Source organism: Dasypus novemcinctus, chromosome 6, assembly GCF_030445035.2.
Source record: "Dasypus novemcinctus isolate mDasNov1 chromosome 6, mDasNov1.1.hap2, whole genome shotgun sequence".
NCBI lineage: Eukaryota > Metazoa > Chordata > Mammalia > Cingulata > Dasypodidae > Dasypus > Dasypus novemcinctus.
The window spans coordinates 37,075,683-37,094,769 of NC_080678.1; the positions used below are offsets into that span (position 1 = coordinate 37,075,683).

The window sequence follows — 19,087 nt, forward strand, 5'->3', positions numbered from 1 at the left end:
TAGAACATTTAAGGTAGACCAGATTCACTGGCTGAGAATGTGGGAGTTTTGGTGGACAGATACATACCTGCAATTCCACAGTATTAAACGTACAATCTCCTTATGTTATCCTCACCATCAGTTGTTCCCCATTATTCACTTAATCTCAAGCAACCTTTTTCTCCCCTCTCCTACAATTCCTCTATGTACCCTATACTCTAGCCACCCTGAAATATTTTCGACTCTCCTAATAACCCACACTTTCAAGCCCCCAAGCCTTTGAAAACTTGACGATATTGCTTTGTGTCCTTCCCCCACTCCTCGGCAAAGAAAACTGTGGTCTAGCACCAACTCTTGTGACATCTTTCCTTTTCTAATTTATTTTCCAATGTTCTCTTCCTATTTTTGTAGAATTTCTTTTATTACCCGCCCCTCCCCTCAATAGCTCCCTCATCTGTTTGCATGTCTTCTTTAGGAGGCATTGGGAACCGACCCTGGGACTTCCCATGTGGGAGGGCAAGTGCCCAACTGCTTAAGCCACTTTCACTCCCTGCTGGTTGCCTCATCTGCTCATTGCCACATCTGCTGGTTGTGGCATCTGCTTGTCTTCTTTAGGAAACATCAGGAACCAAGCGTGGGACTTCCCATGTGGGAGGCAGATGTCCAACTGCTTGAGTCACATCCACTCCCCTGATATCCTTTCTGATCCCCCATCAGAATTAGTCACTCTTGTATTCCAATAGACCTCTATACAAATCTTTCCTTTGTAACTTATCACAATAGCAGTTAAGAGTACAGCCTCTGGAGTCAGAGACTTGATTGTGACTCTTGGTCATTCAACTTTCCAGATGTGCGCTGTAGAAGCCAGCCTCCAAGATGGTCCCCAGTGACCCCTGTCTCCAGGTATTCACACCCTTATGTAGTCCCTTCCCCACTGCATCAAAGTTATTCTGACTGACCAATAGCATAATAAGAGCAGTGATGGTACATCATTTGAAATTAAGTTATAAAAGTTATTATGGCTTCCATCTTGAGCTCTCCCTCACCCTCTCTTTCTCTTACGGATTACTTCCTTTGGGGAAAACCAGACGCCATATTGAGCAACCCTAAGGAAAGGCCTACATGGCAAGAAAATGAGGTCTGCTAACAAACATGTAAGTGAGCTTGGAAGCATTCTCCAGCTTCAGTCCAGACTTAGATGCCTGCAGCCCCAGCTAACACCTTGATGGCAGGCTCCTAAGAGACCTTGACCTGAAACCACCCAGTCAAGCCACTGCTGGACTGTTGTCCCACAGAAACTGTGAAATAGTAATTTTATTTTAAGCCACTAAGTTTTGGAGTAATTTGTTACACGGCAATAGATAACTAATATACCTGGGAAAGGATGGTAAAAGCTTAGGATTTACAGTAAGAAATTTGGATTTAAATCCAGACAATGAGGCTTACTAACAGAATAACTCTGGGCAAGGCATTTAATCTCCACAGCCTCAGTTTCCTTACTTACAAAATAAGAAAACTGAGACTATAATAATATATTACAAAGTAAACAGCATGTCTTAAAACTAGAACATAAGATAACCAAACTAGAATCAGTCTGTAGTAAAAACAAATCTGACTCAACAACAAAAAAGAAAAGCACAATTTAATTTAAAGCTGTGCATGTTCATAATGGCAGCACAATATTGTAAACATAATTAATACCACTGAATTATATACTTGGAAATAGTTAAAATGGAAAATATTAATATATATTTTACTATAATTAAAAGTTTTCTTGAAAATGGGCAAAGTACTTGAGTAGACATTTCTCCAAAAAAGATAGACAAATGGTCAATAAGCACATGAAGCTATGCTCTACATCAACAGCCATTAGCAAAATGCAAACCAAAACCACAATGTGATACCACTTCATATCCACTGGAATGGCTATTATTAAAATTAATAATAATAACAACCAGTGTTGGTGAAAATGTAGAGAAACTGGAACTCTTTTGCACTGCTGGTAGAAATGTAAAAATGGTGCAGCCACTGTGGAAAACAGTTAGGTGGTTTCTCAAAAAATTAAACATAGAATTACCATATAACCCAGCAATCCCTCTTCTAGGTATATACCCAAAAGTACTGAAAGCAGGAACTCAAGCACCAATGTTCACCATAAATACCTGTACACCGTTGTTCACAGCAGCATTATTTACAATAGCCAAAAGGTGGAAACAATCCAAGTGTCCATCAACAGACGAATGGACAAATAAAAACGTGGTCTATACGTACAATGGACTATTATTCAGACATAAAGAGGAATGACATTCTGATACATGCTACAACATGGATGAACCTTGAAAATATTATGCTAAGTGAAATAAAAAAGACATGAAAGGACAAATATTGTATGACTCCAATTAAAAGAAATATCTAAAATAAGTAAATTCACAGAGATAGGAAGCGATTAGGGAAGCGGACTTGGCCCAGTGGACAGGGCGTCAATCTACCACATGGGAGGTCCGCAGTTCAAACCCCGGGCCTCCTTGACCCATGTGGAGCTGGCCCACACGCGGTGCTGATGCGCACAAGGAGTGCCCTGCCACACAGGAGTGCCCCCTGCGTAGGGGAGCCCCACACGCAAGGAGGGTGCCCCGTAAGGAGAGCCACCCAGTGCAAAAGAAAGTGCAGCCTGCCCAAGAATGTCGCCGCCCACACGGAGAGCTGACGCAGCAAGATGACGCAATAAAAAGAAACACAGATACCCGTGCTGCTGACAACAACAGAAGCGGACAAAAAGAACACATGGCAAATGGACACAGAGAACAGACAACTGGGATGGGGGTGGGGAAGGGGAGAGAAATAAAATAAATCTTCAAAAAAAAAAAAGAAAGTAGATTAGAGGTTACCAGGAGTGGGGGGAGTGGTACAGAGTTTCTGTTTTGGTGATGAAAAGGTTTTGGCATGGATAACAGCGATGGTAGCACACACTGTAAATATAATTAATAGGGGAAGCGGACTTGGCCCAGTGGTTAGGGCATCTGTCTACCACATGGGAGGTCGGCAGTTCAAACCCCGGGCCTCCTTGACCCGTGTGGAGCTGGCCCACACGCAGTGCTGATGCGTGCAAGGAGTGCGGTGCCACGCAGGGGTGTCCACGCGCAAGGGAGCCCCATGCACAAGGAGTGTGCCCTGTAAGGAGAGCTGCCAGGGCGAAAGAAAGTTCGGCCTGCCCAGGAATGGTGCTGCACACACAGAGAGCTGACACAGCAAGATGACGCAACAAAAAGAGACACAGATTCCCATGCCGCTGACAACAATAGAAGTGGACAAAGAACACGCAGCAAATAGACACAGAGAAAAGACTACTGTGGGGGGCAGGGAAGGGGAGAGAAATAAATGAATCTTTAAAAAAATATATATATATATAAACTTAATAGTACTGAATTAAAATTTGTATCATTATTTCAGACCTAGGAAACCAAGACTATATTATCTACAAACCATCTAAAAAGTTGGATGCCTACTCTAGTCAGACTAAAATACTTCATACTTTCCTAGATTCCAGACTTCAGCTTTGGAATGAGGCAAAATAAGTTTGCCGTACACCAAACTGCCCTTTTGCAAAAAAAACAACAACAACAAAAAAAGTGGTACTGATTCTCTTGTCAGATTCAATTCAGATGCTTTTTAAGAAATAAAGATAATATACTTATTTGGTATCACACTAATGTGGTACAGCTATTCCTGGGCATTGAAAGTAAAAATGCAGCCTTGGCAAAGAAGAAAGCCTAAAGGCTTAAACTTTATTAAAGTATAGATTTTCAGTTGCCTCTAGTTGTACACATTCATCAAGAATTGTGACGGATGATCAGATCTTCTGAGGAGGTAGGAATCTCCCAGCAAGGCCACTACATTTATAGTCTTCCCAGCTAGTAGAGTTCAGATAGGACTACGAAAGCTAAAATTGGATAAGAAGTTCTCTCTCTGATCTCTCCCTACCTTGTAACTACTGCTGACTACTTTGAAGCCAAAGCTCAGGATGGTTAGGTGGTCTACTGGCATCTCATACCTTGGATTACAATAGCTACCTATGATCACTGCTTTCAAAGCATTAGTCCTGCTTTTCAAGAAGGGTGCCTAAAAAAGAAACTGAATATATGCAGAATCCAAATTGTGGTTCACACTTTTTCCCCCTCCTAGAAAGATATACAAATCTAGACCATAAAATGTTCCCTAACACTTTCACACACACACAGAAGTGTTTATCCTGAGGTATACAGAAATCTTGCGTGGCTGCCAATCACCCAATTGTATAAAATAGATTTGCACACATTAAATGAATCACAGTACTTACACATAGAGATCCATAGGAAACTCTTTCATCATGTGTGTTACAATAAACTCCACCATCAGGTCTGAAAAGGGAAAGGAGAAAATTTAGATCAATCAGAATGAAATTCATTCCTTGCCTTTGAGTTGGAAAAGAGGTCTAAATACACTATGCACATGCTGAATGGCATCCACTAAGCACACTGTATTCACATGCACTTATATTTATTTTATATAAGGCACTTTTTCCAACACTGTTCACCACCTGCCACTAGTGAATTAGCAAGAAAATTAATTCACTCTCCTACTTCCATAAGGATAACTTGACCTGCCAATAAATTCTGATATGGGAGAGCTTTCATTGTACAGATCTTTCATACAATGGCACTAATGCAAAATGTCAAGGGAAGTCATACTTTGAGAACAAAGCGATGATGTAAGCAGAGAAGAAATTATGGATCACATCCATGTAACCAGAGATTCAGCTCTAAAACTAAGTCAATCTTTCTCATCTCACTATCATGCTCAGTTTCACATATATTGGCTGAAATGGTCTGTGGGGCTCTGGGTCTATAGGGGATTATTACATAGCTTTAATTACTGTTTCTAAAATTAAGTAGATTTTGGAATTGGGGTTGAATAACCAAGTGAAGTAGGATTGAGTTCAGATAATTCCCCTAAGAAAAATGTAGAATTCCGGGCAGACAAAATTACCCAAGATACACTCCCTACCTGTCAGTTCTGTCAGCCTCATCTCAGCTTAATTTACTCAGAGGAAGTTTGTATGTCTGAACCTTGAACTTCAAGCCTCCTGGCCAGCTGACACATCAATTTGGACCAAGAAAGGGAGGGAAGAATTTGAAATCTTGATCAGGAATAAGATATTTTACCAATTTAAATTATGCATCAAGCTTAGACATAGGCATTTGTCTCCCTGGAAAGATCTTTTTCATGAACAGCAGCATCCCTTGAGCATCTCTATTCATTGGAGCTGTTTTACCAAAATAAACATGGTTTCTTTGGTCTGGGAAGAAACCTAACTAGTAACAACTTCTCTAGGAAGAAGCACATCAACCAGGATCTATCCTTCATCTTACTCATGAAAAACTGCAATTGTCTTAAAAAAATGCCATTATTGATGATACTCACTCACCCAGGACTGCACACACTAAAGGACGGCAGGGAAGGTTTTTGTCTGCTGCCTTCTTTCTGTGTCTCATAGGCTTCACACACAAAAAAAAAGTAGAAAGGAAATTATTAGTAGAAATGTGAACTAATATTCAATGACTCATTACCACGTTTCTCATACAAATAAAATCTCTTTGGTACCCTTTTTCTTTTTCTAGCAGTGAGAGTGAAGTGTGGCAGGGAGAATTTGTAAATGGGTCTCATTATTAGTGCAGTCCTCTCACAAAAAGACAATTCACAGCAAGACAATAGCTCCCAAAGGGCAATAGAGTACATTACAACAGGAGTGCTGCTGTTTTTAACTTTGATTTTATCTATGTGACATTATTACACTGGTATTTTCCTTTGATAATAAAATAATTAAGGGAGGAAAAAAAAGAGGAGATGACCATGGCAGTTGCTAGAGCAGCAAAGCGGTAGCAAAAAAAACCAAAGTAGGTTTCAAACCAAAAACTTTAATGTGACATTTTTACATACCTCCAAATTTTAAGAAATTTCCTGATTCTCTATATTCTATTTCCCCCACCTCTGAGATGGATGAGTCAAAACAATGTCTAGTTTAACCAAAGATCATATTACATTTTGTTTTAAATCTATGTTACAGATGGATTCTGATAGTACTGCCATGGTATTCAGTTATGAATCTTTCCATCCTCTCCTAAGTAGGAAACAGCTCCATGACACACAAAAATCCCTAACAACAGCTTGGGTCTGTTGAATAGCAAAGTCAAACAGAGCTCCTTGGCACAACTTTCAAAGCACATTTGTTCTAGTAGGATCATTTTCATCCCCCTTCATCCCCTGCCAACCCACATGCACAAAATTTCCTCTAAGAAAAAAACAAGAAGCAAAAGTCACACCTACCATTCTATGTAAGTTTACACGAAAATTCATGTTGTCATCATGCAAAAATGCATTGGCATACTGATCCTAATAATAAGAATATAGAGAAAAAGTAGTGAGAACTACACTTAATAAACTCAATTTGTACCTAAACATAAGAACAAAGCCATAAAACTCTTAGAAGAAAATATAGGAGAAAACATTCATGACCTTGAATTTAGTAATGAAGACTTAACACCAAAAGCATGAACAACAAAAGAAAACTTAGACAGAATACACTACATCAAAACTAAAAACTTTTGTGGGAAGAAAATTATCAAGAAAGTGAGGGAAGCGGATGTGGCTCAACCAGTTGGGCATCTGCCTACCACATGGGAGGTCCGGGGCTGGGGTCCCAGGGCCTCCTAAAGAAGACAAGCATATGCCCGCAACCACAGCAACTAGAGCTAGATGCCTGCACCTGCCCCAATGAGAGCTAGATACCCACACCCACTGTATCGAGCAGAAGCCTAAAAGGAGCAGATACCATAGGCCAGCAGACATCACAGCCCACGGACGTGGGTGTGCTCAGGCCTTTGGGCATTTGTCTCCCATGCGGGAGGTCCCCGGTTTGGTTCTGGTACCTCTTGGAGAAGACAATCAAACAATGAGCAAAGAGACAAAGAGAACCATCTGGGGATGGACATAAACTAAAAAAATAAAATAAAATAAAATAAAGTAAAAAATAAATAAACCTTAAAAAAAAGTGAAAAGACAATCACAGAATGGGAAGCAATATTTGAAAACCATGTATCGATAAGGGTCTAATATGCAGAATATATAAAGAACTGCTACAACTCAACAACAAAAAGACAAAAAACAATTTAAAAATGGGCAGAGAACTTTAACAGACATTTCTCCAAAGAAGATCCATGAATGGCCAATAAGCGCATGAAATGATATTCAATATCATTAGTCATTAGAGAAGTGCAAATCAAAACCACAAGATACTTCACACTTACTAGAGCTATTTTTTTTTTTAAAGATTTATTTATTTATTTATTTCTCTCCGCCTCCCCCCTCCACCCCAGTTGTCTGTTCTCTGTGTCCATTTGCTGCATCTTCTTTGTCTGCTTCTTTTGTGGTCAGTGGCACAGGAATTTTGTTTCCTTTTGCTGCGTCATCTTGTTATGTCAGCTCTCCGTGTGTGCGGCGCCATTCCTGGGCAGGCTGCACTTTCTTTCACGCTGGGCGGCTCTCCTTATAGGGCGCACTCCTTGCGTGCGGGGCTCCCCTATGCAGGGACACCCCTGCGTGGCATGGCACTCCTTGCGCGCATCAGCACTGTGCATGGGTCAGCTGCACACAGGTCAAAGAGGCCCGGGTTTGAACCGCAGACTTCCCATGTGGTAGACGGACGCCCTAACTGCTGGGCCAAGTACGCTTCCCTAGAGCTATTTTTTTTAAAGATTTATTTATTTATTTGTTTGTTTTCCCCCTTTCCCCTCCTCTCGCCCTGCTGTTTTTGCTGTCTGGGTTGTCTTCTCTTTTCATTTTCTCTCCTCTAGGATTCAGCAAGATTCAATCCTGGAGACCTATGATGGGGACAGAGGTTCCTTGTCAATTGCGCCACCTCAGTTCCTGGTTTCTGCTGCACTTCATCTTGACTCTCCCCTTGTCTTTCTTTTGATGCATCATCATTCTGCTGCATGACTCACTTGCACAGGGCACTAGCTCACCACACGGGCACCGGCTTGCCACGAGGGCATGCTTTCTCTTCTACATTTCACCAGGAGCCCCCAGGGATCGAACCCAGGTCCTCCCCTATGGTAGGCAGAAGCTCTACCACTTCAGCCACATCCACTTCCCTAGAGCTATTATTTTTAAATAGGGGATGAGGTGGGGACTGGAACCCTTGCACATTATGGGTAGGAATGTAAAATGGTATAGCCACTGTGGAAAACAGGTGGTTCCTCAAAAAGTTAAACACAGAATTACCATATAAGCCAGCAATCCCACTTCTAGGTATGTACCCCAAAGAATTGAAAGCAGGGACTCAAACGGATACTTGTATGCCAAAGTTCATAGCAGCACAATAGGCAAAAGGTGGAAATCCAGTATCCATCAACAGATAAACAGATAAACAAAATGTAGTCTACACATACAATGAAAGATTATTTAGCAATAAAAAGGAATGAAGTTCTGATTCATGCTACAACATGGATGACCATCTGAAATAATTATATTGCATGAAATCAACCAGACCAAAAAAGAATATTAAATGATTCCATTTATATGAAATATCTAGACAATACAAATTCACAGAGACAGAGGTAGATTTAGAGGACCAGGGACAGAAGGAAGCAAAATGAGGAGGTACTGCTTAATAGGTCCAGAGTTTCTATATGAGATCATGAAAAAATCTTGGTAAAAGATAGTGATTATGGTAACACTACATTGTGAATATAATTAATACCAATGAATTGTACACTTAAAAATGGTAAATTTTGTGTTACATATATGTTACCACAATTTTTTAAAAACTCAGTTTGTAATCTACCACATTTCCTACAAATCCTTGGGCATTAAGAACTTCCAAAAAAAAAAAAAAAAAAAAAAGAACTACTTTTAAGTAGAAAGCTAACAAGATAAGCCTAGAGCCTTTATGTCAAAACTTACTTAAGCCATGAGACTCTTCTTTTTAAAAAAAAAAAATACATATATTTTTATTAGAGAAGTTGTGAGCTTACAAAACAATCATACACAATGCATAGAATTCCAATACATCACCCCTCCTCCTACACCTTGCATTGTTGTGGAACATTTGTTACAGATTATGAAAGAACATCATCAGGCTATTACCAAAGCCATGAGATTTTATTTGAATATAATTTCCCAATGTCTCTTTAACTGACCAGAATCACAAAGTAAATTACAAATAATAAAAATTAAAACACAGGAAACTTGAGGCAAATGCTGAGGGAATATGTTTTCCTATTCTCTCTTCCTTCCCATCTGCCCAAGGTGTCAGCTCTGTTTGTGACAGCTTGAAAGTTTTCATAGGGGTTGCAGGATGCACGTGCAGGCTCCACTTGAGGCTCTATGAATAAGAAGAAAGGTCGATGCTCTTGCCAGGAATGGGCTCAACACAGCAAAAGAGAACTGCTACACAGGCCGTGTGGCAGCAGGCAAGACTATCTATCTCTGGTTTGCTGAAGACTGATATTCAAAAAACCCACCATGGATAGGTAATAAACATCCCTTGGCCCCTTCATATTTCTTCCAAAAATCTGACATGCCTACAGACTCCAATTACTTAGGAACTGCTATAGTTTGTGAAAAGCAACTCCTTTAAAGATTTTCTTAGAAAGTTTTTGAAAAGTGACACACCAAACCACTGCTAATAAGCAGCTCTTCTTTAACCAGCTACCCCTAACCCTGTGAAAAGTAGGATATCGTTTTACAGAGAACCTAAGAAGGGAATACCTAAGAGAGATCTCTACACCGTAAGGATCACCTTTAACCCTTTTCTTAAGAGAGAAAAGAGCACAGTAAGGAATGATGAAGGGGGAGGCTGAAGTTCTGCTATGTCTTCATGCCAACAAGATCCAGAGTGAGTTCAAGCCCAATTAAACCACCCAAAGGTGCCTCCCTATAAAGCCAAAGCACCTCTTTTTTCCCCACAGGCTCTTGTTCTTCACCAAAATGCAACCAGCCCAACTACACTGAATTTGATTCTCTTCTCTGGCTTTTCTCTCCACTCTTCCACAGGAAACCTGAGACCCCCACCCACTCCATTTTTTTTTTTTTTTTTTTAGTTTGCTAAATGCAAAAGATGCAATGTGAATAACTTCAAAGGGGCAGGATTTTTTTTTTCTGAAGAGTCTCTTGTTTAACCCTCTTAAGTGTGAGAATCTTTCAGCTCTCAGTTACACAGTTATCATATCATAATTCATTATTAATTTATCCAACAAATATTAATTAAGCTTCTACAATGTGCCAGGCACTGAGAATACAGTATGAAGGACACAAAACTCTCTGCTGTCAGCACTTATTCTAGTGGGAGGAGAAAGACAAGCTTTAGAAACTGGGGGAAAAGGGCAGGAAAAGATAGTACTTTGTAAGAGATTAGCTAATGCCAGAAGGTGGTAAGACCTACCTCTGCAATACAGGTAAGAATAATCAGACAGAGTTTACCACTGTGAAGCCGGTGCTCATCTGTAAAGAAAAAAATAAACCTTTCTGATAAATCATATTCCAGGCCATGTTTCTATAGAGAATACAGATACTTACCATAAAAAAGAATATTCTCCCTTTATCTCCCCACAAAACACATGAATGAAACTTAAAAGTACTACTGGAGTAATTCTTATTCCTCCCCTGGGCAAAAGAATTCCCCAGATTTTCTTTTCCTTAAGCATCCTAGTAGTCTGATCAACAGCTGACCACCTTGCTGAGAACCATCTAATTCTTATAATGGTTTCTTTTGTCACAGCCCAAATAACTTTCACTTCCACTGTTTCTCCTGTGTCTCTTTTTTGTTGCATCATCTTGTTGTGCAGCTCTCTATGGCATGTGGGGCCACCTCTCCATGCCACACAGGGCCAGCTCCATTTCACCAGAAGGCCCTGGAAACCAAATCCAGGACCCTCCATATGGTAGATGGGAGCCCAATCACTTGAGCCACATCCGCTTCCCCCAAATTATTTCTAGACCAGCTCCCCTTTGCTTCTGAACAGGCAGGTCCCTTCCCTTTCCCATCCCTCCCCTTTTCCAGCTAAAAGTATCATCTTCTGTATCTACCTACCATGGCCTAGAAAGGTTTTTTAACTGTTCCTAGCAAATTGACAATAGAATGAGAGAGAGAAATTGGGACTTCTACCTGAAGACCAGGGCACTATGCACATTACTTATGAACTGAACAAGCTCTGAACTGTTGAACATTTTTATTCCTGTGAAAGTCAGTCATTCAAGAAATATTACTTAGCACTACTATGGGGCAGGCACTGTGCTAGGCATTGTAGATATAGCACTGAACTTAAGCAAAGATCCCTGGTCTTCCAGAACTTATATTCTATTTATTAAAAAAGAAGAGGGCAACTTCAATAGGAGGGCTCTAAGCCCACAAACAAATGACCAAAAAAAGAGCTATTCCATCCAATTAGCAAAACTAATCAAGTGTATTTACTTTCTAGGGACTTTGTGGGCAAGGGGGTGGGAGAGGAGGAAAGAAGAGGGCCATGCCAACATATCCAAAATGTACAAATGGCTCACAATGTTTCAAATTAGCTTTGATTGCACCCAGATTGAAGTCCATGCCAGAAAGATCTATTATATTAACAGATTACTCTACTGTGAAAGTTAGCCAGTACAACCCACCCTGACATTAACCTGCTTCTTCAAAGACAAAATCTCTCAACTAAAATCTGACGATTAGAAGGCATGAGCAGGATTGTAGTCCCGAAATACATTCACATCTCCTCAGAGACAGGCAGTGCAAAAAGAGTAATAATGATGCGGCAGACTTGGTCCAGTGGTTAGGGCGTCCGTCTACCACATGGGAGGTCCGCGGTTCAAACCCCGGGCCTCCTTGACCTGTGTGGAGCTGGCCCATGTGCAGTGCTGATGCATGCAAGGAGTGCCCTGCCACGCAGGGGTATCACCCCTGCGTAGGGGAGCCCACGCACAAGGAGTGCACCCCGTAAGGAGAGCCGCCCAGCGTGAAAGAAAGTGCAGCCTGCCCAGGAATGGTGCCGCACACAAGGAGAGCTGACACAACAAGATGACGCAACAACAACAAAAAGAAACACAGATTGTGACAACAACAGAAGCGGACAAAGAAGATGCAGCAAATAGACACAGAGAACAGACAACCAGGGTTGGGGGGGGAAGGGGAGAGAAATAAATAAATCTTTTTTAAAAAAAAGAGTAAGGATGAAAATCCCTACCTAACACAAAGAAGCCCTTGCCTATGCAAAATTAGATTCATGAGACTCTTTTACACTACCATGGCCACAGAGTTTCTCTGACACTATCCTCCCATTCCCCAAAAGCTGAAAAGCAACTCCCTCAGAAAAGCTTACAGCTATCACTCCATGGCTGGAGAGTGGGAGGTGCAGAGGGGTAGAGTGCTGAATAGAAGAGTAAGGCATATTTCATTATAAATATTCTTTTAAATTTAGAAAAGCATAAAGACAATATAAACCAATTTTAATCATACCACCCAGATCAACTTTAAATCTATGCATAAATATAAGTATTTTAAAAATTTTTGCTTAGTATGTATTTTAGAGGTCGAATAGATATCCCTTTAAAATGACAAAACCCAAGCCAAAATCAGAAGAATCCCAGAAGAAAAGCTTGAAAAGTAGAGCCAAATCAAGGGAATGATAAATGCAAAATTATGGAGAATGGAGATGGGGAGTAGTTGGGGAGGTAACACACAGAGACCTTCAAGTAGTAATAATGATCTACTTTTTTAGGTAGGGTGGTAGGTTCACATTTGTTCATTCTGTCACTATACTTACAATTTTTGCTATCTTTTACACTTATAAACCCTTCTAACTTACTATTTAGCTCTGGCAATTGTTCATTTCCCATATTTATATTTAGCTGTGCTGTGTCCCAATGTTTTCTTTTTACCCTAAAAGCCCCAAATCCTGGTCTACACTTATCAAACAGTTCTTGCTTTTCATACCAGAAACCCACCACCCACCCTGCTTAACAGTCAGAACCTACTAAAATATACTGTACCCCTCAAGGAACTTTAAACTACCTCTCAAGGCATTAATCTCTTCTTGTGGAAAGTAAGGTAGCAAAAACAATGATATTTTGCCTCTACACAGTAGAACTGGGTTTTTTGGGTTTGCTTTGTGTCCATGTCTTGTCGTTCCCCATCCCCACCCCCTACCCCTGCCAAGGGCTCCTTCATCTGTTTGCTCGTTGTCTGCTTGGTTTTTTGTTTTTTTTTTTTTGCTTGTTTGCTTGTTGGCTGTTTGTTTTTTTTAGGAGGCACTTGGAACCAAACCCAGGACCTCCCATGTGTGGCAGGCACTCCACTGCTTGAGCCACTTTTGCTCCCAGAACTTTTTTTTTGTTTCTATTGTGTTGTTTTTGTTTGAATGTTTTGTTTTGTTCTTGGTTATCTGGGAATCTGAAGCTTGTCTATAGACCATAATTTAAGAACCCAAAAAAAAAAATAAAGAAAGAAAGAAAGAAAGAACCCAAACTTCAGCTATTGGACAGAAAAAACAGCTAGCTCCTAAAATAGGATCTGAAGATTCTACTTCCAAAGGGGCTTATAAAGTAATATACACCAAATTAAGTGATTAGCTCTGGGGAGCTAATTGCACTGGATTTTTTTTCTTCAAAGATATATTTTTATTTATTTCTCTCCCATTCCTCCCCCCACCCCCATTGTCTGCTCTGTGTCCATTTGCTGTGTGTTCTTCTGTGTCCGCTTGCATTCTTGTCAGGCGGCACCCGGAATCTGTGTCTCTTTTTGTTGCATCATCTTGCTGCGTCAGCTCTCCTGTGTGCAGTGCCACTCCTGGGCAAGCTGCATTTTTCACGTAGGGTGGCTCTCCTTGTGGGGCACACTCCTTGCATGTGGGGCTCCCCTACAGTGGGGACACACCCGTGTGGCACGGCACTCCTTATGCGTGGCAGCACTGCATGTGGGCCAGCTCACCACATGGGCCAGGAGGCCCTGGATACTGAACCCTGGACCTCCTATATGGTAGACAGATGTTCTATCAATTGAGCCATGTCCACTTCCCGCAATGGATTTTCACTTTCTTTTTTTTTTAAAGATGTATTTATTTCTCTCCCCTTCGCCCACCACGCTGGTTGTCTGTTTTCTGTGTCTATTTGCTGCGTCTTCTTTGTCCGCTTCTGTTGTTGTCAGCAGCACGGGAATCTGTGTTTCTTTTTGTTGTTGTTGTTGCGTCATCTTGTTGTGTCAGCTCTCCGCGCGTGTGGCACCATTCCTAGGCAGGCTGCACTTTCTTTCACGCTGGGCAGCTCTCCTTATGGGGCGCACTCCTTGCGCGTGGGGCTCCCTTACGCAGGGACACCCCTGCGTGGCGGGACACTCCTTGCACACATCAGCACTGCACATGGGCCAGCTCCACACAGGTCAAGGAGGCCCGGGGTTTGAACTGCGGACCTCCCATGTGGTAGACGGATGCCCTAACCACTGGGCAAAGTCCGCCACCTTCACTTTCTAAATTAACCACTGCTAGACTATTTAGTCTTCAACAAGTAATATATCTTTAATTTTAGGAGATACATGTTAAAATGCTTAGGTATAAAACAGAGTGATGTCTGCAACTTTAAAATGATTTAGCCAAAATAACAATATACAGAAAGAAATGTAGAACAAAATGTTAATGGGTGTGACAGTTTCAGGTGATCTGTGTGAATCCCAAAAAGAGGAAGATTATGTTTAGAAACTAATCTAGTCTTCTGATGTGATACCCTTTGATTATATTGGATTTCGTTGAGGGGACCTTGATTAAATTATCTGTTAAGATTAGGACTTTGATTCAATCACATCAGGAAGGCGTGACTCAAGTTGCATCTCAGGCCCCTTGGTGGGCCAATATAAACGAACACAATCTCAAGACACACAGAAAGAGAGAGAGCTCTGTCATTTTTCATCCTAGGACCCTGGGAAGAAAGATGAGCCATTTGCCTGATAGTTTGCAGCTGATGTTGGGTAAAGAGTCAAGAGTGGTATAGGAAGCCCTGAGAGACAAGCCCTATGCCAGCCTACAGCTGAGATCAGGAAAAAGCTGGGTCCATGGAGCCTCAAAAGGAAGAGGAAGCCCAGGAAAAAGAAACAAGGCAGAGATCAGCAACCATCTTGCTTCAACACATGGCAAATGACTGGTGAGAAAGCAACCTTGAACTGGTCTCTTTAGAGCCTTATAACTATAAGCTTTTACCCCAAATAAATACTCTTTACAAAAGCTGGTACTTTGTATCAGCACCCCTTTGGCACACTAATACAATGGGTATATGGACGTTTATTGTATGATCCTTCCAAATTCTCTGTATATTGGAATTTTTTTCATTAACAATAAATTGGAAGAAAAATGCTAGCTCAGTGTCGCCAAGGAATAAAATTCTTATTTCTAAAGAATCTTAAATCTGGATATACACTAGACAGAATTTGCTGAATCTCGTCCCAATCCCTTCTCCTTCATAGCCCAACTATTCCTTTGCCCTTCCACCAATTAAAAGAACATAGAAAAATCATAAACAGAGGAAGAATAGGAAATCAGGCAGAAAAAAAAAAATCAAACTCATCCAACCCCACTTTCACTCAGCATTTCTGGGATGGATATTGACACTTGCAATTTAAGTGTTAAGGAACACAGTCCCTCTGAATCTCACCTCTTCCTACTGTACTCTGTACAAATCCTCTAATTCTCACCACAAGCTGATGCTTTCAGTTCCTGTCCTCAAAAGGGAATTCCCTGAAGTGTGCTAATCCCCATCTCCCACAAATAAGAGTTTGCATCTACTTACCCAGCTTTGCTAAGACGACTTGCTAGTTTTTATAGACTTTTTTTTCCCTATTCTATTTTCGAACACTCCCCCCCTCCAGCTCCAGATTTTCCCAACATTACCTAATTGCCATCTGGCAGTAAGAAATCACTATTCCAACAATCAGGACCAGCATCCTATACAGGAGCCCCCAATGGTTCATCTTGTCAAAGCGTCAAAGTTTTAATGCTGCCCTCCAAGCTAGCTAAGCAGCTGCCTGCCATACCTCCTGCTTTCTGAGCCCCCAAAGTGGCATGCCTTACCTTTGGTGTCTTGCATGACAATCGAGCTATACTTTAAAAAGGTTATCAGAAGGTTACTGGTCTGTACATCTGCATCCAGTGGGAGTTCCACAGAACTTATGACTGGAACAGAACAGATTAAATACACTTAGCCTGTAACATATTCCATCTAACATTTCTAATTTGCTAGCAGGCAAGTAAATCACTAAATAAGCTTTTTCCACAATGCAGGAAGGACCAAGTACCAATCATAAACTTTGATCTCTTCCTCCTAGGCCTCCAGAGCCCTTTCTACTACATAGATGAAGCCCCGTGATCTTTTCTCTCACCAGGAACAGAGCTTTTCTCCCAAAATCCTAGGAAGGATATACTGATTCCACTTTCGGATCCTAGTAACCCAGAAGGGTTCAGGGTTCTTATTAAAGGTACTTCCATTTGCACTTAAGGGAAAGATCTGTGCTGAATATAAATAAGCTTTGCTTCAATGGGCCTTTTGCTTAAAATAAATGAAGATTCCTTCCTAATAAGGAGAAAACTTACTTAATTTTGAGAGCAAGCCTTTAGATTAGAAGTACCCAAAATGAAGGGAAAACTTAAGGCAGAACTACATTCAAATTCTACCTCTACTTATCCTTTCCCCCTAAAAAGGAACCTGAAAAGGAATACCAGAATGAAAATGAGTGGACATTACTGACTGGGACAGCCAAGAGAAACCCCATCCCTGCACCCCACCTCTCAGCAACAGTCCCTTTGAACAATGAGGGAACAGACTAGGGCTGACACAAAAGAACAATCTTAATGTAGACTTCTAAAGATTCTAAGGCTTTAAATAAGACTTAAACATCTTGTTAAGTGCTTTTACATTGAGTAAGGCATAATATATCAGCAAAAGAAAATGCAAGATAGCTCAGGCAAGTTATAGAGACTCCTTAGCTTTCTGGTGTATTTTCACCCAAAAAAATTCAGCTGAGTTTAGGATATTACTCATAATATATATTCATAACCATAATAGATCCCTTTGGAGTTATAATGTATGCAGAGAACATTTATTAACAATTGGAAACATCTGCATATTATAGGTACATAATACACAGCAAGCACAGCAAAAAGCCTTGTGAAAAGAAATTAGCATGCCAAACCCTTGGCTGTTTTCCCACAGTTCAGCCCCCAAGAACTACTAAAAGACCATTATAATTTTATGCTGAAATACTAAAAGGTCTTAATTCATTAACTATTCATGTGATGGGTTAATAACCTGAAACTGTCATTTCAAACCACAAGCCTATTTTGAAGCTTAGAACCCATAATCATTTCACTGTCCAATCCAAAGAGGCATCTAACTGGTACATGTACTTTTTCCCCATTTGCATGCAGGAGTAACCGAAAACTGTCTTATATAATATGTAGAAATATAGAAGTATATGTATTTTTAGTTTACCAGAAAGTCCTCTCACGCCAAAGCTGAGCTGTCAAACATCAAGCATGAGCTAAGATCAAATGTTACAACTAAACTGCTGGCTTTGAAAAATAATGGATCCAGTAACACACCTTTAAATATAACTGGGCTACTGAGCACCACTATAATTAAAAGCCAAAAGTTAAAAACAAGGTTACAATACCTAGGACTCCTACAGAGAGGAAATGAATTAGAAGAGAGGAAAAAGAATAAAATAGAGCAGAAACAGAATAAAATCCCTCATAAATTAAGATCTCCTTCCTAAGGAAAAGTTAGTCTTTAATCTTTGGCTTTATAATTCTTCCTAGCAGCCTTTGTCAAGGGAGACAGTCATTTGAAAGTGGGTTGACTTATCTTCCCACGAGAAAAAATAAAAGCTCACTGTTTGTAGGTAAGTAAGCACAAATCCAGCCATTGCATAATCAAATGTGTGGGTGGAAGTATTCACAATGAGAAGTTTGAAAGGCAGTTTTCTAAAGCATCCAAACTCCAATATCACATGGAACTCATACACATACACATATTCATATATGTATATGTATACATATACATGGCTTTTAATATCCATGGAAACCAGGCAGGCTTCATCCTTAAAGAGAAAGAACAGTCTTTCCATTGGATTATTCAATGACCTGAATTAGCAGAGACAAATACACAATCTTCACTACTTGTTCCTTCTCATTAAGATATTTTGGAATTTGGCTTTCAATTCTGAACAGATCCAATTTGCTACCATAGAACTGAATATCAGGGACACCTCCCTGCCATTCTTCTGTACCAATACAGCTTGTACTGCCTTGAGATGCTACTGCCACAAGTGCTATATGAAAATTTAAAGAGAGAGAAAGGAGAACAAAGAAGGTCTTTCACATACAGATAGTAGGAAGGCACAGAGACAGGATCAAAGTTAGATTTCCTGTACTTCTTTATCCAAAATGAGGTCAGCAATTAAGTATTAAGTAATACAAGACTAAGTATTAATGTAGATTATTTTCATAGGTTAAGATATTCCATCAAACACACTCAGCTTACAATACAACCACCTCAAAGGACACACACTTTATAGGGCAAAATTCGAAATTTCTTTCTTACTTTTTTCTTAAGTTTTAGTCATAAACTCTTAAGTTTCAGTCATATATATTTCCTTTATGTATGATTTATTTTCTTAAATTTTCTTAAGTTTCAGTCATATATATTCCCTTTACATATAAGATTTATAAAGGGAAAATGTGTTCAGTTGATGTTAGAGTGAAAACTCTTAAATAATCATCAAACTCCTAATTATAACACAACTCAAAGCTGTCATTTCCAACTGGGAGTGGTTGGCAGACACGTAGCAGTAAATGAATCGAAGGTTCATGTTGTCATTCATTTATTCAATAAATATTTACCAAGCAAATAAATATTTCCAGGCACTATGCTGGGCATACAGCAGGGAACAGAATAAGACATGGTCCCAGTCCTGATTCACGTCTTGGTTCTTAGTCTCTTCTCTCACTAATCTTAGGCAAACTGCTTCCCTTCCCTGGTCTCGATT

At 40.3% G+C, this 19,087-nt stretch overlaps 1 protein-coding gene across 41 annotated transcripts in view; it reads right to left on the reverse strand.

Annotated features, from left to right (window-relative positions):
- The window catches only part of ARMH3 (armadillo like helical domain containing 3), a 242,166-nt gene that overhangs the window by 161,746 nt on the left and 61,333 nt on the right, over window positions 1-19,087 (reverse strand). For 34 of the 41 annotated variants that reach the window (XR_011649010.1, XR_011649011.1, XR_011649009.1 and 31 more), the window contains 5 exons: window positions 16,116-16,217; window positions 10,460-10,518; window positions 6,343-6,408; window positions 5,444-5,513; window positions 4,316-4,376 (listed from right to left, as the gene is read on the reverse strand). Coding sequence is in view for 37 of the 41 variants with exons in the window: in XM_058298570.2 (XP_058154553.1) it covers window positions 4,316-4,376; window positions 5,444-5,513; window positions 6,343-6,408; window positions 10,460-10,518; window positions 16,116-16,217 (358 nt within the window). In the remaining 4 variants the exon portion in view is untranslated. The remainder of the gene's footprint in view (window positions 1-4,315; window positions 4,377-5,443; window positions 5,514-6,342; window positions 6,409-10,459; window positions 10,519-16,115; window positions 16,218-19,087) is intronic. The other 7 variants (XM_071215701.1, XM_058298565.1, XM_058298564.2 and 4 more) reach the window with 1 other exon arrangement.